The sequence below is a fragment of the Nycticebus coucang genome, chromosome X (genome assembly GCF_027406575.1).
Source record: "Nycticebus coucang isolate mNycCou1 chromosome X, mNycCou1.pri, whole genome shotgun sequence".
NCBI classification, from domain to species: Eukaryota; Metazoa; Chordata; class Mammalia; order Primates; family Lorisidae; genus Nycticebus; species Nycticebus coucang.
The window spans coordinates 132,611,879-132,637,208 of NC_069804.1; the positions used below are offsets into that span (position 1 = coordinate 132,611,879).

At 36.3% G+C, this 25,330-nt stretch overlaps 1 protein-coding gene across 2 annotated transcripts in view; it reads right to left on the reverse strand.

The window, feature by feature from the left end:
- COL4A5 (collagen type IV alpha 5 chain) overlaps positions 1–25,330 on the reverse strand; it is a 325,984-nt gene that overhangs the window by 124,726 nt on the left and 175,928 nt on the right. For both annotated transcript variants that reach the window (XM_053579991.1, XM_053579992.1), the window contains exons 20-29: positions 21,487–21,660; positions 21,061–21,144; positions 18,048–18,140; positions 16,175–16,245; positions 15,652–15,843; positions 14,690–14,858; positions 11,949–12,041; positions 11,747–11,851; positions 10,650–10,747; positions 1,196–1,346 (exon numbers count right to left, since the gene is read on the reverse strand). In XM_053579991.1, coding sequence (XP_053435966.1) covers positions 1,196–1,346; positions 10,650–10,747; positions 11,747–11,851; positions 11,949–12,041; positions 14,690–14,858; positions 15,652–15,843; positions 16,175–16,245; positions 18,048–18,140; positions 21,061–21,144; positions 21,487–21,660 — 1,230 coding nt within the window. The remainder of the gene's footprint in view (positions 1–1,195; positions 1,347–10,649; positions 10,748–11,746; positions 11,852–11,948; positions 12,042–14,689; positions 14,859–15,651; positions 15,844–16,174; positions 16,246–18,047; positions 18,141–21,060; positions 21,145–21,486; positions 21,661–25,330) is intronic.

Consider the following 25,330-nt stretch of genomic DNA (forward strand, 5'->3'; position numbering starts at 1 on the left):
ACTGTGTAATTCAATTTATAAAGAGTTCTATTAATAGAACAAGCATGGTGAAGAAAATATCAACAGTACAGTTGCCACTGTCATTGTTGGGTTACAGGCTGCCTGGAAAAGGGCACAAGGGAAATTTCTGGGATTGTATCTTGACAGGGGTTAAGGTTACATAAATGTATGCTTTTGTCAAAATTCAGTAAACAAATCCTTAACATTTGTGGATCTCATGTGAGATATATATATATATTCACATTATATATATTCACATTATATATATATAATGTGAATTTTATATCAAAAGAAAAGAATTACGCTATGGAATTTTAGTTATGGTATGCTTATGTATTTAAGGAGAAATATAATGTTGTTGCAATTTATTTTGAAATGCACAAACAATAGATCAATGGATGAATAAACAGATATGTGACAAAGCATAAACAGTAAAAAGTTAACAGTAGAATATCACTGACACATATATAGTAGTCACTATAAAGTTCTTTCCACTTTATTGTATATTTGAAATTTTTAAAAATAAATTCTTAGCAGAGAGATAAAATGGTAGTTGTAGAATCAAGACAGTAGATACATGTCTGTTTAATGCACAATTCTTTTTCTGTGTTTGAAATTTTACATAAATATTTTAAACATAAACTATACTGAGAAAATTCTATTAAGTTAGACAAAATTTAAAGATTTTGGCAGAATACTCACTTATCAAGGCCATGGGGAAAAATGCACACTTATACACCACAGGTGGGTGTGTAAAATGGTGCAAACAGACAATTATTTAGAGATGCAATTGCCCTTTACTTCAGAAAAAAATTCATTTGCATTACTTTATTCTACTATTACACCTCCACACATCTGAAATAGTGAAAAGTAAAAATATACATTCTTATTGAATAAGTATTTCTATAGATCATTGGAAGGAAAATAAGGAACTAAAAATTGGGTACATGTGGGAATGGAAAGAAGCAGATTAGATGAAAATGGGATGAAAAGAAGACTTTTCAGTGTTACTTTTATATGTATGTAATTGTATAATCTTTACAATAAAAAAAAGAAAAATAGTCAATGGTGGATAAAAAAAAGAGCATAGCGATGACAGAAGGGCAATAAAGCCTTATTACTCATAAACTTTATCAAAGGTTTCAATTTCTACAGAAGTTAAATGCAAGTTGAGAAATAGCAACAGCCTCCATACCTTTAGGTCCAGGTAGCCCATCCAAGCCAGGACGTCCTGGAGGACCTGGAGGTCCTGGGAAACCATGATCACCTTTTGGACCAAGTGCTCCTTTGAGACCTGGAATTCCTGGTGGTCCAGGCAGCCCAGGCAATCCAAATCCTGGCTCTCCCTTCAGCATACATATGATAAAACACAATAAAAAACTTTCATGACTTTCCTGGTGCTTACTGTTTACCATAAAGAATTTAAAGCAGACCGGGGACCGTGATAGGCACCCTCCCAGACCTCCAGAAGAGCTGCGCCTGACTGGTGATCGGCACCCTCCCACCTCTGGAAGAGCTATGCTGGGACCCCGGTAAGAACTGCCCAGCGCCCCTCAATCAGCACCCTCCTGGACCTCTGGAAGAGCTGCGCCACGACCAGTGATCAGCAATGTCCTGGACCACCGTAAGAGCTTTGCCAGCCTGGATCCCAGTAAGAGCTGCGTGGGGAGGCCCCACGCCTTGACCAGGAACTCCAGGAGATGTCCAACCCTGCCTCCATACCGCCCACTTGTCTGGCCAGGGACTCTGGTAGCCGCATGCCCTCCCTGCCTCTGAGCGGAGCCCTTCTCCTAGCCAGAGACTGCTGGAGCATTAGGCCCTCTGTGCCAAAGTCACTGGGTGCAAGGCACTCCCAGAATTGTGTGCACCCCCCCCCCCCGCCCTGTTGCTGGATCCAGGGGTGTCACACTCTGGAGCTGCTCCCAGAACCAGAACTCCCTGGCTGGGGCAGCCCCAGAAGAGCTACACAGGGTCACTCCCTACAAAGATCCAGCAACAACAGAGTGATCCCCCAGGGTCTAATCTTGGAGAGACACCACCCCAACTCTGAGGAGGGCCAGAGGCAACAGGGAAAAACAATCATGAGATGAAATCAAAGGAAAAACTGTAGCAATATGAATAATCAGAGTAGATCAACTCCCCCAAGGAACAATGGGGCAGACACACCACAAGATCCCATGCACAAACAAATAGCTGCGATGTCAGAAATCGAATTCAGAATCTGGATAGCAAAATAAGATTGAATTAGAATTCCAAGCAGTAACCCAAAAGATGTCTCAAGAATTCAACAAATTCAAAGACCAAATGACCAAAGACTTTGACACATTGAGACAAGAAGTTGCAGCCCTCAAAGATCTGAGAAACACAATATAATCCCTCAGTAACAGAATGGAGCAAGCAGAAGAAAGGATTTATGACATTGAAGACAAAGCTTTCAAACGCTCCCAAACTCTCAGAAAGGAAGAGAAATGGAGGGCAAAAACAGATCACTCTCTCAGAGAGCTCTGGGATAATTTGAAGAAAAACAATATCTGCCTTATATGGATCACCAAAAGGGACGAAGTGGCTTCACAAGGCACAGAGTCTCTTGTCCATGAGATTATGAAGGAGAACTTTTCAGACATGCCAAAAGATTCTGAATTTCACATAGCTGACAGTTTCAGAACTCCAGCACGACTCAAACCGAATAAGATATCCCCAGACACATCATAATCAATTTCATTAACGTTAATATGAAAGAGAAAATTACAAAAGCAGCCAGACGAAAGAAAACCATTACATACAAGGAGAAGAATATTTGAATAACTGCAGATCTGTCTGCTGAAACCTTTCAAGCTAGAAAAGGATGGTCATCGACTTTTAATCTCCTAAAACAAAATAACTTTCAACCCAGGATCCTATACCCAGCTAAACTGAGTTTCATTTATGATGGAGAAATTAAATACTTTAATGACATTCACATGTTGAAGAAATTTGCCACAACTAAACCAGCTCTCCAGGATATTCTCAGACCTATCCTCCATAAAGACCAACGCAATCCTCCACCACAAAAGTAAACCCACCCAGAAAATTTTGATCAAATTCCAACTTCCACAGTCATAGAAGGATTAAAAATGTCCACCGGACTCTCGAAAGGCTTATTAATATTCTCAATTAATGTGAATGATTTAAATTGTCCTCTAAAGAGGCACAGGTTGGCTGACTGGATACAAAAACTCAAGCCAGATATCTTCTGCATACAAGAATCTCATTTTACCTTAAAAGACAAATATAGACTCAAGGTGAAGGAATGGTTATTTATACTCCAGGCAAATGGAAAGCAGAAAAAAGCAGGCATTGCAATTCTATTCGCAGATGCAATAGGCTTTAAACCAACCAAAATAGGGAAGGATAAGGATGGACATTCATATTTGTTAAAGGTAATACTCAATATGATGAGATTTCAATTATTAATATTTATGCACCCAACCAGAACGCACCTCAATTTATAAGAGAAACCCTAACAGACATCAGCAACTTGATTTCCTCCAGTTCCATAGTAGTTGGAGATTTTAATACCCCTTTAGCAGTGTTGGATAGATCCTCCAAAAAGAAGCTAAGCAAAGAAATCTTAGATTTAAACTTAACCAGTCAACATCTGGACTTAACAGACACCTACAGAACATTTCATCCCAACAAAACTGAATACACATTCTTCTCATCAGCCCACGGAACATACTCCAAAATCAACCACATCCTGGGCCACAAATCTAACTTCAGCAAATTTAAAAAATTAGAAATAATTCCTTGCATCTTCTCAGACCATCATGGAACAAAAGTTGAACTCAATAACAACAGGAATCTGCATACCCATACAAGACCATGGAAGCTAAATAACCTCATGCTGAAGGAAAGATGGGTTATAGATGAAATTAAGAATGAAATCACCAAATTTTTGGAACAAAACAACAATAAAGACACGAATTATCAGAACCTCTGGGATACTGCAAAGGCAGTCCTAAGAGGGAAATTTATAGTACTGCAAGCCTTCCTCAAGAAAATGGAAAGAAAGGAAGTTAATAATTTAATGGGACATCTCAAACAACTAGAGAAGGAAGAACATTCCAACCCCAAACCCAGGAGAAGAAAAGAAATAACCAAAATGAGAGCAGAATTAAATGAAATTGAAAACAAAAGCATTATACAACAGATCAATAAATCAAAAAGTTGGTTTTTTGAAAAGGTCAATAAAATAGATAAACCTTTGGCCAACCTAACCAGGAAAAAAAGAGTAAAATCTCTAATTTCATCAATCAAAAATGGTAAAGATGAAATAACCCCTCAGAAATTCAAAAATCCTTAATGAATATTACAAGAAACTGAAACTTTACTCTCAGAAATATAAAAATCTGAAAGAAATCGACCAATACTTGGAAGTACGCCACCTACCAAGACTTAGCCAGAACGAAGTGGAAATGTTGAACAGGACTATATCAATTTATGAAATAGCATCAACTATACAAAATCTCCCTGAAAAGAAAAGCCAAGGACCAGATGGCTTTACATTAGAATTCTACCAAAACTTTAAATAAAAACTAGTACCTATATTACTAAACCTATTCCAAAATATAGAAAAAGAAGGAATACTACCCAACACATTCTACGAAGCAAACATCACCTTGATCACTAAACCAGGGAAAGACCCAACAAGAAAAGAAAATTATAGACCAATATCACTAATGAATATTGATGCAAAAGTACGCAATAAGGTCCTAACAAACAGAAACCAACAACACATTAAAAAAATTATACAACGTGACCAAGTGGGATTTATCCCAGGCTCTCAAGGCTGGTTCAATATACATAAATCTATAAATGTAATTCAGCACATAAACAAACTAAAAAATAAAGACCATATGATTCTCTCAATTGATGCAGAAAAACCTTTTGATAATGTCCAGCATCCCTTCATGATCAGAACACTTAAGAAAATTGGTATAGAAGGGACATTTCTTAAACTAACACAGGCCATCTACAGCAAACCCATAGCCAATATCATATTGAATGGAGTTAAACTGAAATCATTTCCACTTAGATCAGGAACCAGGCAGGGTTGCCCATTGTCTCCATTGCTCTTTAACATTGTAATGGAAGTTTTAGCTATAGCAATTAGGGAAGAAAAGGCGATCAAGGGTATCCACATAGGGTCAGAAGAGGTCAAACTTTCACTCTTCGCAGATGACATGATCGTATATCTGGAAAATACTAGGGATTCTACTACAAAACTTTTAGAAGTGATCAAGGAATACAGCAATGTCTCAGGATACAAAATCAACACCCATAAATCTGTAGCCTTTATATATACCAACAATAGCCAAGCCGAAAAAACAGTCAAGGACTCTATTCCTTTCACAGTAGTTCCAAAGAAGATGAAATATTTGGTAGTTTATCTAACAAAGTATGTGAAAGATCTCTACAAAGAGAACTATGAAACTTTAAGAAAAGAAATAGCTGAAGATGTTAACAAATGGAAAAATATACCATGCTAATGTCTGGGAAGAATCAACATTGTTAAAATGTCTATTCTACCCAAAGCAATATATAATTTTAATGCAATCCCTATTAAAGCTCCACTGTCATACTTTAAAGATCTTGAAAAAATAATACTTCGTTTTATATGGAATCAGAAAAAACCCTGAACAGCGAAAACATTACTGAGCAATAAAAACAAAGCAGAAGGAATCACGCTACCAGACCTGAGACTGTACTATAAATCCATAGTGATCAAAACAGCATGGTATTGGCACAAAAACAGAGAAGTAGATGTCTGGAACAGAATACAGAACCAAGAGATGAGTCCAGCTACTTACCGTTATTTGATCTTTGACAAGCCAATTAAAAACATTCAGTGGGGAAAAGATTCCCTATTTAACAAATAGTGCTGTGTGAACTGGCTGGCAATCTGTAAAAGACTGAAACTGGACCCACACCTTTCACCATTAACTAAGATAGACTCTCACTGGATAAAAGATTTAAACTTAAGACATGAAACTATAAAAATACTTGAAGAAAGTGCAGGGAAAACTCTTGAAGGAATCGGCCTGGGTGAATATTTTATGAGGAGGACTCCCCAGGCAAATAAAGCAGTATCAAAATACACTACTGGGACCTGATCAAAAAGCTTCTGCACAGCCAAGAACATAATAAGTAAACAAGCAGACAGCCCTCAGAATGGGAGGAAATATTTGCAGGTTATACCTCCAATAAAGGTTTAATAACCAGAATCCACAGAGAACTCAAATGTATTAGCAAGAAAAGAACAAGTGATCCCATCTCAGGGTGGGCAAGGGACTTGAAGAGAAACTTCTTTAAGAAAGACAGACACACAATCTACAGACACATGAAAAAAGCTCATCATCCTTAATCATCAGAGAAATGCAAATCAAAAGTACTCTGAGATCCCACCTAACCCCAGTAAGAGTAGCCCACATAACAAAATCCCAAAACCAGAGATGTTGGCGTGGATGCGGAGAAAAGGGCACACTTCTACATTGGTGGTGGGAATGCACACTAATATGTTCCCTTTGGAAGGATGTTTGGAGAATACTTAGAGATCTAAAAATAGCCCTGCCATTCGATCCTATAATTCCTTTACTAGGTATATACCCAGAAGACCAAAAATCACAATATAACAAAGACATCTGTACCAGAATGTTTATTGCAGCCCAATTCATAATTGCTAAGTCATGGAAGAAGCCCAAGTGCCCATCGACCCACAAATGGACTAGCAAATTGTGGTACATGTATACCATGGAATATTATGCAGACTTAAAGAAAGATGGAGACTTTACCTTTTTCATGCTTACATGGATGGAGCTGGAACATATTCTTCTTGGCAAAGTATCTCAAGAATGAAGAAAAAGTATCCAATGTACTCAGCCCTATATGAAGCTAATTTATAGCTTTCATATGAAGGCTATAACCCAACTATAGCACAAGAATATGGGGAAAGGGCTAAGGGACAGGAAGGGACGGGGGAAGTCAGGGTGGAGGGAGGGTAACGGGTGGGGCCACACCTACAGTGCATCTTAGGCGAAACCTACTTAATGCAGAATACAAATATCTCCATACAATAACTAAGAAAATGCCATGAAGGCTACGTTGATGAGAATATTTCAGATTGTATATGAAACCAGCACATTGTACCCCTTGATTGCACTAATGTACACAGCTATGATTTAACAAGAAAAAAAAAAGAATTTAAAGCAGAAAATACAAAGTAGTACTTTTTTTTACATGAGGGGGAGAGGGGAATGTAATTTGATAAAAAGTAATTGGTACATTAGACAAAACATTTGGAAGGATGAACAGGGTTCAGTAAATCCCTAATTTGAAACAGGGCTTAGTAAAACAAATGAGTTAGACTGGTTTCAAGATAAAAAAGAGATAACTAAAAGAGTGTAAGATGAATGAACAATCTACCCAAGTGAGGAAATGTGATTATAGACAAAGTGTTAAATAATCTTAAATAATTATTTTTAATTTGACTAAAAATAATAATAGAATTTTGTTTTTTAATGAATATAAAATGTTCACTTGAAGCATGTATAAGTGAAATGACATGATTTTGAGATTTGGGTTACAATATTTAAGCAAAGGAAAAAGCAATATATGAAGTGTATATGATAATTCTTAATTTTGAATCTAGATGATGAATATATGAAAGCTCATTGTATTATTCCTTTTACTGTTGTGTTAATTTGAAAATGTTTATAATACAAACAATCAACCAACAGAAAAGTGATTTTCTCATGAGAGCTGGGGTCATGGTTAACTGCTGTTTCCATGGAAAATAAATAATTATGGTGAACACAGGAAGTTTATATAAATTAAGCATAGGAAAAATGTATAGAAATAGTCAAGATAATTACAGACCACAACAGTTTCCCAAAGGTTGACTGAAGAAAGTTTGAGATTAGATATTATAAAAATGGTAAGTAACTCAACACAGTATTTGTTTTTACTAACTCAATAGCAGTAATTTGCATTATATATCTGGGATGAATTAGGACAGAGGGCAACAGTATGGAAAGGTCTTGACATGATTTCAGCACCATTTCAAACAATCATCACCCAGGCATGGGTCCTGATGAAAAGAGATGGTGATTCTACAGAGATGCACAGGGGGAGCTGATCATTGCACAGGCATATCTTGTTTTATTGCTTTTTGTTTTATTATGCTTTTACAGATATTTCATGTTTGACAAATTGAAGGTTTTCAGCAACCCTGCATGGAACAGATATATTGGTACCATTTTTCTAATAGCATATGCTCACTTTCTGTCTCTGCGTCACATAGTGGTAATTGTTGCAATATTTCAAACACTTCTATTATTACTTTAATCATATCTGTTGTGGTGATGATCTGTGATCAGTGATCTTTGATGTCACTCTTATAATCGTTTTGTGAGTACTACAAACTACAACCATATAAGATATGTTCTGACTACTGCAACAACCAGCTACTCCCCCAACTCACTGCCCTCTCTTCAGGCCTCTGTATTTCCTGAGAAACAGCAATATTAAAATTAGGCCAATTATTAACCCACAATGGTGTCTAAGCATTCAAGTGGAAAGGAAACTTGCACATTTCTCACTTCAAATCAAAGGCCTGAAGTGGTTAAGCTTAGTGAAGAAAGCATGCCAAAAACTTAGGCCAACAGTTATGCCTCTTGCACCAAAGAATCAGCCAAGTTGTGAATGCAAAGGTAAAGTTCCCAAAGGAAATCAAAAGTGCTACTTCAGAGAACAGGAGAATGAGAAGAGAGCAAAAATGCTTTATTGGTGACGTGAGAAAGTTTTAGTGATCAGAATAGAAGGTCAAACAAGCCACAATATTCTCTTTAGCCGAATCCTAATCCATAGCAAAGCCATTACTCTATTCAATTCTACGAAGCCTGAGAAAAGTGAAGAAGCTGCAGAAGAAAAGTTGGAAGCTACCAGAGGTTGGTTCATAGGGTTTAAGAAACAAAGCTGTCTCCGTAACATAAAAGTGCAAGGTGAAGCAGCAAGTGCTGACATAGAAGCTGCAGGAGGTTGTCTAGAAGATCTAGCTAAAATAATTGATGAAGGTAGCTACGCTAAACAACAGATTTTTTACATCTTTTATTGGAAGAAGATGCTATCCAGGACTTTTAAATCTAGAGAGAAGTCAATGCCTAGCTTCAAACCTTCAAAAGCCAAGCTGACTTTCTTGTTAGGGGCTAATATATCTGGCGACTTTAAGTTGAAGCCAAGGTTCATTTACCATTCTTAAAATACTAGGGTCCTTAGAATTATGCTAAATCTATTCTGCCAGTGCTTTATAAACAGAACAATAAAGCCTGAATGACAGCATATCTATTTACAAACATGGCTGAATATGTTAAACCTACTGTTGAAATCTACTGCTCGGGATGAAAGATTTCTTTCAAAATATTACTGTTCATTGACAAAGGATCTGGTCGCCCAAGAGCTCTGAGGGAGATACATGAAGAAATAAATGTTCTTTTCATGCCTATTAACAAAATATCTATTTTACAGCCCATAAACAGAGAGTCAATTTGACTTTCAAGTCTTATTATTTAGTAAATGCATTTAGTAAAGCTATATATGTCACAGATAGTGATTCCTCTGATGGATCTAGGCAAAATGAACTGAAAATCTTCTGGAAAGCATTTACGATTCTAGATGCCATAAAGAACATTCAGGATTCATGGGAGGATGTCAAATGTCAATATTAACAGGAGTTTAGAAAAAGTTGATTCCAACTCTCGACTTTGTAGGGTTCAAGAATTCAGGGGAGGAAATAACTGCAGATATGGTGGAAATAAAAAAAAAAGCTAGAATTAGAAGTAGTGACTGAAGAAATGAATGATTTGCTACAATCTCATAAAAAAACTTGAGTGAATGAGGAGCTGCTTCTTATGGATAAACAAAGAAAGCGGTTTCATCAGATGGAATCTACTCATGGTGAGGATGCTATGAACATTTTTTAAATGACAAAAAAAGATTTAGGATAGTTTATAAACTTAATTGATAAAGAAACAGCAGGGAGGGGATTGACTCCAATTTTGAAAGAAGTTATATTGTGGTAAAATGCTGTCAAGCAGCATTGGCGTGCCACAGTGAAACCTTTTGTGAAAGGAAGAGTCAATGCAGCAAGTTTCTTTGTTGTTTTAAGAATATTATTCCAGCCACCTCACTCTACAGCAAGCGCCACCTGGATCAGTCAGCAGCCATCAACACTGAGGCAAGACCCTCTACCATCCAAAAAGATACAACTTGTTGATGCTTTAGATTATCGTTAGCATCTTTTAGCAATATTCAATTTTACTACCTGCTTTAGAAATAAACTTGCAATATTTCTGAGGTGTGTTTGTATTCTCTAAGCCAATCAAAGAACTGACCATTCAAAATCAGGTCCAGAAATTCTTTCCTTGCTCCAAATATGATCTCTTGGACTATTAAAGATGATTTGGGGTTAAATATTTTAAATGACAATATAGTCATCTAAGTTTTACCTATATAGTGAAGACTTGAGATGATGCCTAAGACAAAATGGAGAGCTAAAAATAGGGGAGGTAGAAGAGATAGGAAAAATTGAAGAAATAAATTAAAATGTACCAGACCTTTGGTCCTGGAGAGCCTGGTGGCCCAGGAGGGCCTTCGGGACCAATTCTTCCAGGTGTCCCAGGTGCTCCTGGAGGTCCCGCAATTCCAGGAAAACCTGTAAAATTATGTCATTTTTAATCCCCTAAAGAAAATTCTTTGAGAAAGAAATCCAAATTCCCAAACCCATACTTTTATCTTATCCAATCATGCTTAGTAACTACAGTAAGATGTTGAAAGCAATGACACGCTATGTGACTACTTAGGTTAGGATCAAGCCTTGTTAGGATCAAGCTGATATTCCCTCTCTATTACCTTATGATCCTATTATTTTCACATAGAGCTAATGTGTAGAAGATAAGCTCTTCTGAAGAAAAATGAGGACTATTACATAATAAGATAGAACTAAATGAAGAAATAAATGCCCCAGAAAAACACAGAAGAACTTTTCTTCTGCTCGCATCTGAATTCTGGATATAGTATGATAAAGGCCTATCGTATAATTCTGGATGAGCTAAAAGCAATTGCATATATTAACACACATATAATCAAATCTGACACTTCAGAAAGCTTTTGGTATAATTAATAAGAATATGTTTAAAAACTGTCCTCAGACCAATGTGCACTCTTGTCATTTCTGAGAATAAATTCTATGAAAAATAAAGCAGAACTAAAGCAACAGCCCTAAAAATTGCAATAAATCAACAGAATATCACTTAGGATAAATCGTTGCTTGGATATGTGCATGCAGTAAGTCTGCTTTCTGTTTAATAAAATACATTAATTCAACAAATATCTTTCAAGTGCTTACTATGTGCCAGGAACTGTTCTAAGCTCAGAGAACAGAATGGTGAACACAAAAGATAATAATTCTCATGATTTCTCAGCTTATATATCATTATAGCATATATACAATATAAATATTTTCTTGTCTGGACTGTTTTAGATAAAGATAATGAAAAAAAGTGCATATATACTAGTACTATTCATTTATATTCTTTCTAGCACACAGAAGAAAAGTACGATTAATATATTTTATTTGTTGAGTGAATTATATCAAAGGAAAACATCATACTAATCAGCTAACCTACCCTTCTTGCTACTCATTCCAACATACCTTTGGGGCCAGGTGGTCCCGGAAGCCCAATCCCAGGGATACCTGGTTCTCCTTTGCTACCAGGTATTCCTGGCAAGCCTGGTTGGCCTGGGAGTCCGGGGTCACCTATGGAGAAACAGCAGTTTTTTGGAAAGGGAAATATTCAGATTATTTTAAAAAGCCAACTATATTAAAGATGTTTTAAAATAAAATGCTCATATACCTGGAAGACCTATTTCACCATCTCTGCCTGGGTTACCAGGTAAGCCAGGCTTCCCTGGCTGGGTTATGGTCTGACCTGGGTCACCTTTAGGACCTGAAAACAAGAGTGAATGAGAAATTTTTACCTGACTGAAGATCTCTTTTTGTTTGAAACAGAAAAGGAAATCATTGATGATCTTTTGAAAATGCTAATAAAAATTTACAAGAAAAACAATCCCACATTATATATTCAAGGAAGATATCAAACAGAAAGATAAAATTTCAAAGAGAAAAAGGATATAACAGCTTTAAGAGTTTCCATGATAGAAGATATATGATGGTTAATTTAAGGTGTCAACTTGACTGTATTAAGAGATACTCAAATAGCTGGTAAGACATTATTTCTCGGTATGTCTGTGAGGGTGTTTACAGAAGAGACTGGCATTTAAAATCAGTGGACTGAGAAAGGATGATCCACTCTCACCCAGTGTGGCTGGGCACAAAACAATTAGCTGAGGGCCCAGATAGAAGAAAACAGCAGAGAAAAGGTGAATTTGCCCTCTCTCTTTCTTTTGGAGCTGAGACACCCGTCCTCTCTTACCCTTGGACATCAAAACTCCAGGTTCTCTGGCCTTCAGACTCAGGGACTTGCACCAGCAGCTACCCAAGTTCTCAGGCTTTGAGACTTGAACTGAGCCACACTGCTAGCTTCCCTAGTTCTCCAGCTTGCAGGCAGCCTACTTTGGTACTCCTCAGCCTCCATAATTGTGTGAGTCAAAATCCCCAATAAATTATCTCTCATTTGTCTATTTATTGTATTATATATCTTATGAGTTCTATTTATTTGGAGAACTCTAACTAATCTGTTATCTATAAAAACATTTTTAAATGTAGACCAATGAAGCTTAAAAAATCATATTATAGTAAATAAGGAAAATGCTTCTTTAGACAGGGGCATGGAATGGGCTCAGAAAAAAGAAGTATTTCCTAAACAAGACATAAAAAGTGCTAACAATGAGGCAAAAGATGAATAATTTTGACTATATTAAAATTGATTTCTGTTCATTAAAGACACCAAACAGAAGGTGAAAATAGACAGTAATGATGGGTAAAAATTTACAGCTAACTCAAAACTAATACATAAAATATACAAAGAACTCTTCTAAATCAATAAGAAAAAGAAAAGTTCCAATAGAAAAAAAAAATGGTCAAAATACTTGAACGGTCACCTCACAAAAGGAAATTCAAATGCCCAATAGACATATGAAAAGGGAAGGCTCAACTTTAATGTAATCAGAGAAATGCAACATAAAACTGGGGATGAGATACTATCACACTCAACAAATAGGCAAAAACATAAAAGTCCAACAAATCAAAAGGCTTGTGAGAATGTAGAGCAACAAGAAATCTCTGACACTGTTTGTAGTAGTATAAATGGGTGCAATTGCTCTGGATATAGTTTAGATTATTTAGTCAAGCTGAAGATGCACTTATGCTATGCCTCAAAATATTAATCAAATATATACTATAGCTCAGAAATTGGTAAACATTTTCTGTAAAGGACCAAATAGTCATTACTTTAGTCTTTGAAATCTAAACAATCTCTTTAGAAATTACTCAACTCTGTTGTTGTGGTGCAAAAGCAACCACAGATGATTGTGAGTGAGGGTGAATTTATTCAAATAAAGCTTTTATTTATAACAATAGGTGGTGGGAGAGATTTGGTCCACGGACCATAGTTTGCCAAACCCTTTGCTAGAGAAGTGTGAGCACATGAACACATGAGGTTTTATACATATATATATAATATATATATATATATGACTGTACATAGAAGTATACATATATACATATATATGACTGTGCATTATTCATAATAAACTGTAAGTAACCCAACTGACCATTAGTAACAGAATGGATGAATCAACTGCGATATATGCACACATACAACATATGTAAATACATACAATGGGATGCTATATAACAGGTGTCCTCAAACTTTTTAAACAGGGGGCCAATTCACTGTCCCTCAGACTGTTGGAGGGCTGGACTATAGTTTTATAGTGTAAAAAAAACTATTAATAAATTCCTATGCACACTGCACATATCTTATTTTGAAGTAAAAAAAGAAAACGGGAACAAATACAATCACACCACCTTATGTGGCCCGCGGGCCGCAGTTTGAAGACCCCTGCTATATAACAATCAAAATGAATATAATATAGCTATACACGAAGAACACGTACCCCATGATTCCATTAATATGAATTTCAAAAAGAAATACAATTAAAATACTATTTAGAAATATATATGTAGCTGATAAAACTAGGAGGGAAATGAAAGGAAATCATGCAAAAATCAGAACAGTGGTTACTTTTGGAGAGGAGGAATGTGACTATAATCATGAAAGGACATGGAAAGGAGGGTGGGGGTTTCTGAGATGCTGGCAAAGTTCTATTTCCTGATGGGTGTGGTATTTATATGTGTTCTTCTGTTAGAATTATTTGTTAAACTTTGTATTATGCATAATATATTTAAGAACAAAAATAGTAACAATCACAATGAAGATGGAAAAAATTTGAAGAGAAACCCCTGCACCTAAAAAACCCTCATTATATTCCCTTACTAAAGAGCTTGTAAGAGTCCAAATATGCATGCCCAGGGAAATACACCTCTCAGGAAAGGAAGCCAAGAACGGCCAAAATACATTTCTGCTTTTAAGTATCAAATTTTAAACAAAACAACAAACCACAGTAAACTTACCTGGTATTCCTGGCTGACCTGGACTTCCTGCCATACCTTGTATGCCTTTTTCACCTACTGGGCCTGGAGGGCCAAAACCAGGAGGCCCCATAGGCCCCATATTCCCTGGAAGACCTGGTAAACCTGGATTCCCAGGGGGACCTCTTTCACCCTTATATGCAATTCCACCCTAAAAAGGGAAAAGTTTAACACAGAAACACATAGATATAACAACTATCTGTAGGTTGGCATTACTGAATACAACTAGGGAGAGGGAATAGATATAAATAGTTCTTCTTAAAAGCTGTATAAGTGAATGGGGTTATGGGATTGTATATGTGATCACTTATTTATTCCTTAAACATATATTTTTGAGTTCCTATTATGTGCAAAGTACTGGTAATTAAACAGAAAATTAAAATGAACAAAAATGTCTGACCTCATGAAGCTTACATCCTAGTATAAGTTCAAGGTGATAGTCTAGCTAGCATAAAATATTATTTCCTACCTAAATATCCTGGGCTGTGTGCTATACACAAAATGACACTGTTAATTTATGTTCAATATTTTGACTCAGTGGCATATTTAATGTGGCCATCTACTCATGCTAATCTGTAAACTCACTATATATAAAAACCAGGTTATACTTTTGGCTGTTAGGTCTAAACCTAGACAAGGATACATGGAATAAGAGAGAGGGAATCACATACTGACTCATAAGTATCTTAACCTACTACTCATTGATTCATAGCCAATATTACTCGTAATAATGGGTTATGAAAAAGAAGTTTATAAAACAACTGAGACAAAAGGATAGTGAAGAAATCCTACACAGTAACAATGTATCATTCTATATAATCACAGTCTTTTAAGCTTTGATTGGCTGTTCATCTCAGCCCCAGGCTCATCCTCCATATTAATTTAGGAAACATTTCAAAATGACAATATGACATCACAAAATGAAGGATATCAAACCAACTCACAGGCTCTCCTTTGGGGCCGGGAAGCCCTGGAAGTCCATCTTGTCCAGGGGTGCCGGGTAAACCAGGAAGCCCTGGAGCTCCTGGGGCACCGGATTCTCCTTTGTCACCTTTCATTCCCGGAAAACTGAAGATGTCACCAGGTTCACCTTTAGATCCAGGAAAGCCTGGAGCACCTGGAGCTCCTGGTATTCCCTGGGGAGGGTAAAAAGGGAAGCAGTAGAAAAATAAGAAAGAGGAAAGAAAAAAATCAGTTTCTTTTCTTCTAACACTTTCTTCTCTCCAGTTTACCCCATCAACTCACCTAATAACTTTTGGTGTACAATGGACTGAATCGAGAGAGGCATGTGAGTAAGGAAGAGCCAAGAAATTAAATAAATTTAATATAAAACTATGTTTTATATATATGTATAGATAGATAAAGATAGATGTAGATACAAATACAAATATATATACATAAGTGAAAATCAAGGTGTAAATGGCTTCCTTCTATTTCTTTTTGCTCTACATTATACTCAAAACTTACTGGTAATCCTTTGGGACCGGTTGCACCAGCATCTCCTTTTTCACCCTTCTGTCCAGGAAAACCAAGAGATCCTAACAAACACACACACACACACACACACACACACACACACACACACACACAGTAATGTAAGCTTTCAGCTTGAACCCTGACAAAGCTCATATAGAAATCAGCAAGTCAGGAGGTCAAGTTGTTAAAATAAGAACCCCATTAAATCTTACTGAAGTCACATTTAAATTATCCTCTTTTATATTCTTAAAATGAGAATAAAATGTTAAATAAATTTAACATTTCATGTTACATATAACATTGTATTCTTAGGTATTTTATCTAAAAATCAGCTTTTCTCAGAACTTGCAGCTACCAAATATTAAGCACAGAGTTACATGGGAGCCTATAACAATTCCATTGTAAAGGGGAGAAGGAGATAAGAAAAATATCTTTTTCCGGACTTATACAATTTTCCTAGATCCTTACTGATCCTTTCTTTGGTTTATCATTCCCTAAAATTTGGTTTATAAGAACCATTTGGAGCTCAGGAAATGTCACTACAGCAGTGGTTCTCCAAATAGATCCCTGGACCAGCTGCATCATCACCACCTGATCACTAGTTAGAAATGCTAATTCTTTTTTTTTTGTTTTTGAGATAGGGTCTAACTCTATTGCCTGGGGTTGAGTGGAGTAGCATCATCATAGCTCACTGCAACTTGAATGTCCGGGTTCAAGTAATCCTCCTGCCTCAGACTCCCGAATAGCTAGGACTACAGGCGTGTGCTACCACTCCCAGCTATTTTTCTATTTTTGCAGAGATGGTGGTCTTACTATTGCTCAGGCTGGTCTAGAACTTCTGGCCTCAAGTGATTCTCCTATCTCAGCCTCCCAAAGTATTGGGATTAAAGGCCCTAGCCACTTCCCCTATCCTAGAAATGCTAATTCTTGAACCCCTACTCCAGATCTATTGAAACAGAAATTTGGGGGCTGGGGTTTAGCAGGCTGGGTTTTAATAAGCCCTCCAAGTGATTCTGATGCACTCCCAAATTTGAGAACCACTAGACTGCAGGTACAAGTCTAGATTACTAACTGTCAGTGGCATCTATGAGACTTGCTGAAAGCATTCCCAAGCTCCAAATGAATTGAAGTCCTTGGTAGACACACTAGACAGAAAAGTAAAAGATATGGTGTCTATTCTCAGCCCTGACTAAGACAAAGTATGATCTCAAGAAAATATAATTTTGTAATATCCCAAGAGGCATTTAAGTAAAACAGTTGTTGATAAGATAGATATTAAATGTTTTTGATTTGGAAATGGAGAGGGAGGAGTTATAAATAGAGAGAGGAATACTGACTATTGGTTGCCAAGCTCCAATAGAAACACTCTTCCTTAATGACTAATGACAACATGTGATACACCCCTAATGACTAGAAGTTCTATCATTGGAAACTATACTCAGGGGCCAAGAATTATGAAAAATTTCCCCAGTTTTCTGGAAGAAAGAAACCTGACTCTGTATAAGTTATTTCCCTCTCCATATGGAAAAAAAGAATGATAAAGTTCTTGGAATAATATTGTCAAAACACTATAATAGAAACATTGGTAGCTTTTAGGCATTAGAAATAGGAGCAAAATTTATTTCAAACACAAGCATTTCATACTTAATTATTTTTTAATGCATTCAAAAATTTATTTCCACAGAAAAATTAAATTACTCATAAAAATTAAAAATAGCCTTTGAAAACTTCACTATAGTACTAACAGTGGAAATATGAGTGACTGGTTATAAAATAAGAAACTGGCAATATCCTAAAACTATGAGATCACTAAAATCTAGACAGAAAATATTTAAGAAGTTTGCCCTGAGGCAGAATGTTTTACCTGGAGGACCTGGGAGACCTGGCAAACCAGGTTGACCTGGAGGCCCTGAAATACCAGTTCCAATACAGTTGAAGCAGGTGTCACCTTTGTCACCTAGTGAAATCATAATAAAAAAAATGTTACTAAAAAGGTATGCATATTTTCTTTAGATAGGTTCTAAAGAAGTTAGCACTAAGGGACAACACTTCTACCTAACAGTGTGATTAGAGAAGCCTAGATCATGAATCAATTCATTTGACAAATATTTACTGAGTGCCTATTATGGGCCAAGAAGTATTCCAGGTGTTTGTGATGCATTGGTAAGCATAACAGATGGAAATTCATGCCTTCATGGAGCTTACATTCTACCAGGGGGAGAGATAACAAGTTAATGAAAGTAAAAAAAGTTATGTATGTTAACTATCTTAATATAATATTAAAAGATGTAAGGTTTACAAAAAAAATAGAGGTGGGCAAGTAGGACTGGATATGCCAGGGATGGGTGGCAGGCTTCAATTTTAAATAGGATGGTCCAAATAGAGCTCATTGAAAAGATAATGTAGGATTAAAAAAAAAAAAAAAAAACTTGAAGGTCATGCCATGTGTAAAACAAGTATAGGGCAGTCCAAGCAGAAAGCATAGCCACAGTTGGCATATACAAGGAACAGCAAGCAAACCAGGTGCCTGGAGCAGAGTGAGGAAGGGAACCAGATCGTAAATGTAATAGTTTATAACAAATAGCATATCATGAAACATCATATAGGTACCAGTAAAAACTGTGGCTTTTACTGTGAGTGAAATAAGAATCTAGAAGAAGGATTTCAACAGAAAAGCAACATGATATAACTTAGATTTAAAAAGATGACTTTAAAAAAATTCAATTAAATTCAAGAAGGCAGGGAGAGGGAGAGTGTTTGGTAAGTTCCTACCTGATAAGTATAATGTAGGAGTATATGGCATACTTCCTGGGTGATGGTCACAACTACAATTCAGACTTTACCTTACAAATGCAAACAATGGAACTTAATTGTATGTGCTCTCATATTAATCTGAAATTAATTAAATTAATCATTAAGAAAGATGACTCTAGCTGTTCTGTAAAGAATAGAATTTCAGGACAATGATCAAAACAGGGTAACTACCACAGTAGTTGCATACCACTATAATGAGGGATTGATCTCCCACCGATGGTTTCTTTTTGAATGTTCAGTTGTCCTGCATAAACAAATACTATACAGAAAAACCATTGGTGGGGTCAGTCTCTTACCCTCCCCTTTGGGATGCAACTACTGCAATAATCTTGGACCCCTACTACATTGAGGGGCCCAAGAAGAGCTAGGAAGCTGCCATCCCTTAGGGTCTGTTGTAAATATTCCACAGTAGCAGATAGAGGCAGAGGTCACAAGAACTATAACAAGCTGGGACAGGGAGAGAGATGGTGGTAGCTCATTCTAGGGTGACAACAGTGAAGGCGCTCAGAACTGGTTAGATTCTGAACATATCTAAAAGCAGAGCCAAGGAGAGTTTCTTATAGATCATATCTGGAATATAAAAGAAGATGTGAATCAAGGATAACACCAAAGTTTTAAGTGCAAGCAACTAGAAAGCTACAGTGGCATGATTTTTAAGTTAAGAAGGGGAAGAAGTGAGTGAACCAAGTATGTGGGAGGAGGTTGTAGAGATCAGAACTTCAACTTAATTAGGATATCAAGTTTGAAATATTGAGTAGGCAGTCAGACATACAAAACTAAAGGAAAAGAGTTATTTCTGGACTGGAGATATAAATTCATAAGTCATTGGCAAGTAGATGATATGAGACTGGACAAATTTGTTTAGATAGAGAAGAGAAGAGAAGAGGAACAAGGACTGAACCCATGGGCACTTCAATATTAAAAGCTGGATAGATAATTCTAAGATGCATGTGAAAATGCAAAGAACCTAGAATATCCAAGACTTGCCATAAAACTATGGTAATTATGACAGTCTGGTATTGGTGCCAGGAAAGATAAATGAAACAACAGAACAGAATAAAGAGTAAGAAAAAGACAGACTTGACATTTGGATTAGCAGAATATAGTCCACTGGTGACTTTAACCAGCATCTGTGGAGAGGTAGGCAGCATGGGGTGAGGGGTTAGATCCTGACTGAAGTATGTTTAAGAGAAAATGGAAGGAGGTCATGAGTATAAAATTCTTAAGGAGTTCTACTACAAACCAGAGCAGAAGAATTGAGCAGTAAATGGCAGGAAAAGTGGGATTACCATAAGTATTAGATGGGTGAAAAAGTCATACTTGTATGCTGCTGAGAATTAACCAGTAGAAAGGTAAAAATTGATGACGTGGAAGAGGCAAAAATTTCTGGAAGAAAAAAAATCACTGGGGAATCAAGAATTAGTTTTAGAAAGGCGCAACATCAGTAACAAACAAGAAGGCAAAATCCGGAGGCACAGGTGCAAGCAGGTACGAAAATGTAGTGATGGCAGTATGTGAAAGTTCTCTTGGTATTACTTCAATTGGTCAGTGAAGGAGGAAGCAAGGTAAGAATCTTAAAATGAGAATAGGGGATGAAATAGTAAAAGTTTAAAAAGAGAAGAGAAGTTTAAAAAAGACTCAGAAGACGTGAAAATTTGGGATTATGAGGGCTATGTCTTTTTTGCAAGTGAGTTCAATGAAGGGAGAGAAGGGCAAAGGAGTAAAAAATGTATTCCTTGTAATGATTACAATGATTGATCAGGGAATTTGAGCTAGGTTGAGAGAAGAAAGGACATCAAAAAGTTCAGGGTTATCAAAGTTAGTAGGTCTCGGTGATGTTGAAGTAACGTTGGAGTCACGTTCTTAGAGGTAGCGAGAAAGATGGAGGAGAGTAATCAAAAAATGAGATTTGAGAAATCATAATCATGCAAGTGTTAACACTATTGGTGATGAAATGGTCTTGGGAATGAATGGCTAAGGTATGATGGAGAATACAGGGGGATTTTGCTGATGATTTGAAAGAAAAAAGAGAATGAAGATATTAATATGTTTGGAGATCAAACCTTTCATTCCTTGTTCTCCTTGGAGTCCTTTATCACCTGGAGATCCTGGAGGGCCTGGAGGGCCTGCTTCACATATCTCCTCACCTGAGTAAGATAAACATGGATAGCAAACTAACTGAAATATCCAGAAGACTAAGCAAAATGAAAACATGACAAGCTAGAAAAAAGACCCATTTTCAATTTTCAATTACTTTTCTGCAGAAATAAAAGTATTTATATGCAAAAGAAAGACATAGCATTGTTGATAATGAACACCATATGAAGAACAAATGTAAAACATCACCCAAAACCCAAACTACAAGCAGCAGTAGGATATCTTGGATATCAAGAACATGAAGAATGATACCAAACTTCAACTAGATTCACTTATAAATAAAATAAACAAAAACAACAATACAACTTAACAGGAGAAAAAAAATAGCTTACTGGGAGGAATGTGAGGGCCAGGGGGGCCGGGAGGCCCTGGAGGGCCAGGAGCCCCAGGTTGTCCATCAAGTCCAGGAGATCCAGGAATGGAAATTCCAGGTGGACCTTCATCACCTTTTTGACCCCTTTCTCCAGGAAATCCAGGGGGACCAGGAGGACCCATAACTGCAGTCCCTAAGATTAAAAAACAAAACAAAACATTAATGTAATCAAAATGACCTTATTTTAGAGATATTACTTTAGTTCCCCATGAGACATTAGGTAATGACAAGATCTTCCTTTAACATATAATTCTGGTTATTTTCTTAATTTTTTTTATGAGAATCAGCATCTTAAGAAAGGATGAAAATTTGCCACAATTAAAGTCTAAGAGAGGGAAATAATATTTGAAGTAGCTTTATCACTTTTGGAAATTACTAATAACTCTCTACCCTATCCATTGACGCAATGATATTTTAATCTCAAAAATACCAGAAAGTCATAGCAAGAAAAAAAGAAGCATCTCAAAGTTCCCATATAAACATGGCTCTGTTTCTGGACTTTCTTCTGTTCTGCTGTCTATTCTTGCACCATTAACAAACTTTTTAGTTACTATAGTATCATAATGTTTTCAAAACTGGTAAGAAAAAATATATATCCACCTGTGTTATTTATAAATACCATCTTCACTACACTTACAAATTTATTTTCTAAATGAATTTTAAAATCAGCTTGTCCATTTCATTTTTAAAAACCTATTGGAATTTTGAATGTGATTAATTAAATTTATAGGTTAATTTTTGATAGAATCAACTATTTATAATATTGATTTCTCACCTTAAGTAATAATTAAGTATATCTCCCCATTTATTTAATTTCATATTATTTAATAATTTACAAAATTATGTAAAGAGGTCTTATTCATCTTTTGTTGGGTTTATTTATGAGTTTGTCATTACTACTAAGAATTTTAATATTATTACTATTGGTAGAACTTGATTTTTTCTCTTATATATTTGATGGTATAAACACAGCAAGTTATTAAAGTATGCCACTCATATCTGGCCACCTTGTACATATTCTGCTTTTTTTTTAATTTCAGATTAATATGAGGGTTACCAATAAAATAAACAAAACCAACAGGTTACATTGTTTTCATTTCTGAGGTAAAGTTCAAGTGGTAGTTGAGCCCTTCATGGGGGGAAGGGCAGGGCTGACCACTCTCACATTGTGCACATTAGGTGAGATCCCACCAATTATCTTCATTCTTCTCCCCTACACCTTGCTAGACAATACTTGTGGTTTTTTTTCATGCGGGTGTGCAGTTATTTATGTTATTTCCTTAATATTAGTTTTGAGTACGTTGTATTTTTTTTCTTGTGATATTTTACTAAGAAGAATGTGTTTCAACTCCATCCAGGTAAACACAAAAGATGTAAAGTCTCCACCTTTTCTTATGACTGAACAATACTCCATGGTATACCTATACCACAGTTTGTTGATCCATTCATGGGTCGATGGGCACTGGCTAGCTTCTACATCTTGGCAGTGGTGAACAGGGCTGCAATAAACATTCTGGTGCAAATGTCCTTGTGGTAAAATTATTTTTTTTTTCTTCTGGGTAGATACCTAGTAATGGGATTCCAGGATCAAATGGAAGGTCCACTTTTAGTTCTTTGAGAACTCTCTATACTTCTTTCCATAGAGGTTGTATTAATTTGCAATCCCACTAGAACTGCAAAAGTGTTCCCTTTTCTCCACATCCCATGCCAGCAACTGCAGATTTGAGATTTTATGATGTGGGCTAGTCTCACTGGAGTTAAGTAGTTTTGATTTGCACTTCTCTGATGATTAGGGACAATGAGCATTTTTTCCTTTGTTTGTTAATCATTCGTTTGTTATCTTCAGAGAAGTTTCTGTTCAACTCTCTTACCCACTATTAAATGGGGTTGTTTGCTCTTTTCTTGTTGATTAATTTGAGTTCTCCGTAGATTCTAGTTATCAGCCCTTTTTCAGATGCATACTATGCAAAATATTCTCCCATTCTGAAGGCTGTCTGTTTGCTTTAGTTGTGGTACCCTTAGCTGTGCAGATGCTTTTTAGCTTGATCATGTCTCATTTGTTTATTTTTGGTGTTGCTGCAATTGCCAAAGGGGTCTCCTTTATAAAATGTTTTCCCAGGCCCAATTTTATCACATGCTTTCACCACTCTTTCTTCTAGAATTTTTATCGTGTTATGTCTGTGTTATTTATCGTGTTATAAATTTAAATCTTTTATCCAGCGAAAGTCAATTTTTCTAAGTGGAGAGAGATGCGGGTCCAATTTCAGTCTTCTGCATGTGGCTAATCATTTCTCCCAGCACCATTTATTAGATAGGGATTCTTTTCCCCAGGGCATGTTTATTTTGGTTGTTGTTGTTGTTGGTTTATCAAAAATCAGATGGCAGGCAGCATGTGGCTCACATGTGGCTCACAGATGGCAGGCTCATGTGGTTCATCTCTAGGTTCTCTATTCCATTCCATAGATCTATATTTCTATTTTTTTTTTTGCCATTACCATGCTGGTTTTGATCATTATAGACTTGTAGTATAACCAGATTTGCTTCTGTTTCTTAAAATTACATTGGCTATTTGTGTTTTTTTCAGGTTCCATATGAAACAAAGTACTATTTTCTCAAGTTCCTCAAAGCATAATGTTGGTGCTTTGATGGGGATTGCATTGTATCTGTAGATTGCTTTGGGTTGTATGGACATTTTAAAAATGTTAATTCTTCCCAGCCACAAGTACAGTATATTCCTCCAATTGTTAACATCTTCTATTTCTTTTCTTAGGGTTTCATATTTCTCTTTACAGAGATTTGTCACATCCTTTGTTAGATATATTCCCAGGTATTTCATTTTCTTTGGAATGAATACTGTGAAGAATATTGTGTCTTTAATTTGATTTTCAGTTTGACTGTTATTGGCATATAGGAAGGCTATTTATTTGTGGACATTGATTTTGCATCCTGAGATGTTCCCTTATTTCCTGATCACTTCTAAGAGTTTTGAAGTTGAGTCCCTGGGGTGTCCCAGGTAAAACATCATACCATCCGCAAACAATGAGTTTGACCTCCTCTGTCCCCATTTGAAGTCCCTTTATCTCCTTCTCTTGCCTGATTTTAATGGCTAGGACTTCTATCACTATGTTGAATAGCAGGTGTGATAGTGGGCATCCTTGTCTGATTCCAGTTCTAAGTGGAAATGCTTTCACTGTTACTCCATTCAATATGATATTGGTTGTGGGTTTGTTGTCGATGGCCTCTATCAGTTTAGGAAGTGTCCCATCTATGCCTATTTTCTTAGATGTTTTTGTCAGAAAAGGATGTTGAACTTTGTCAAATGCCTTTTCTGTATCAATTGAGAGAATCATGTGGTCTTTGTTTTTGTTTCTATTTATGTGGTGGATTACATTTATAAATTTATGTATGTTGAACCAACCTTGCATCCCTGGAATAAAGCTCACTTGATCATGATGTATAATTTTTTATTCATTTATTTATTTATTTATTTATTTTGGCCAGGGCTGGGTTTGAACCCGCCACCTCCGGCATATGGGACCGGCGCCCTACCCCTTGAGCCACAGGCGCCGCCCGTTGTATAATTTTTTAATGTGTAGCAGTATCCTGTTTTCTAGGATCTTATTGAATATTTTTGCACAGATATTCATTACTGAAATTGACCTATAGTTTTCCTTTTTGTTGGTCCTTTCTTGGTTTTGGAATCAGGTTGATATTTGCTTCATATAACATGTTAGGGGAGGATTCCTTCCTTCCTTGTATTTTGGAATAGGTTATGTAACATAGGTACTAGTTCCTCTACGAAG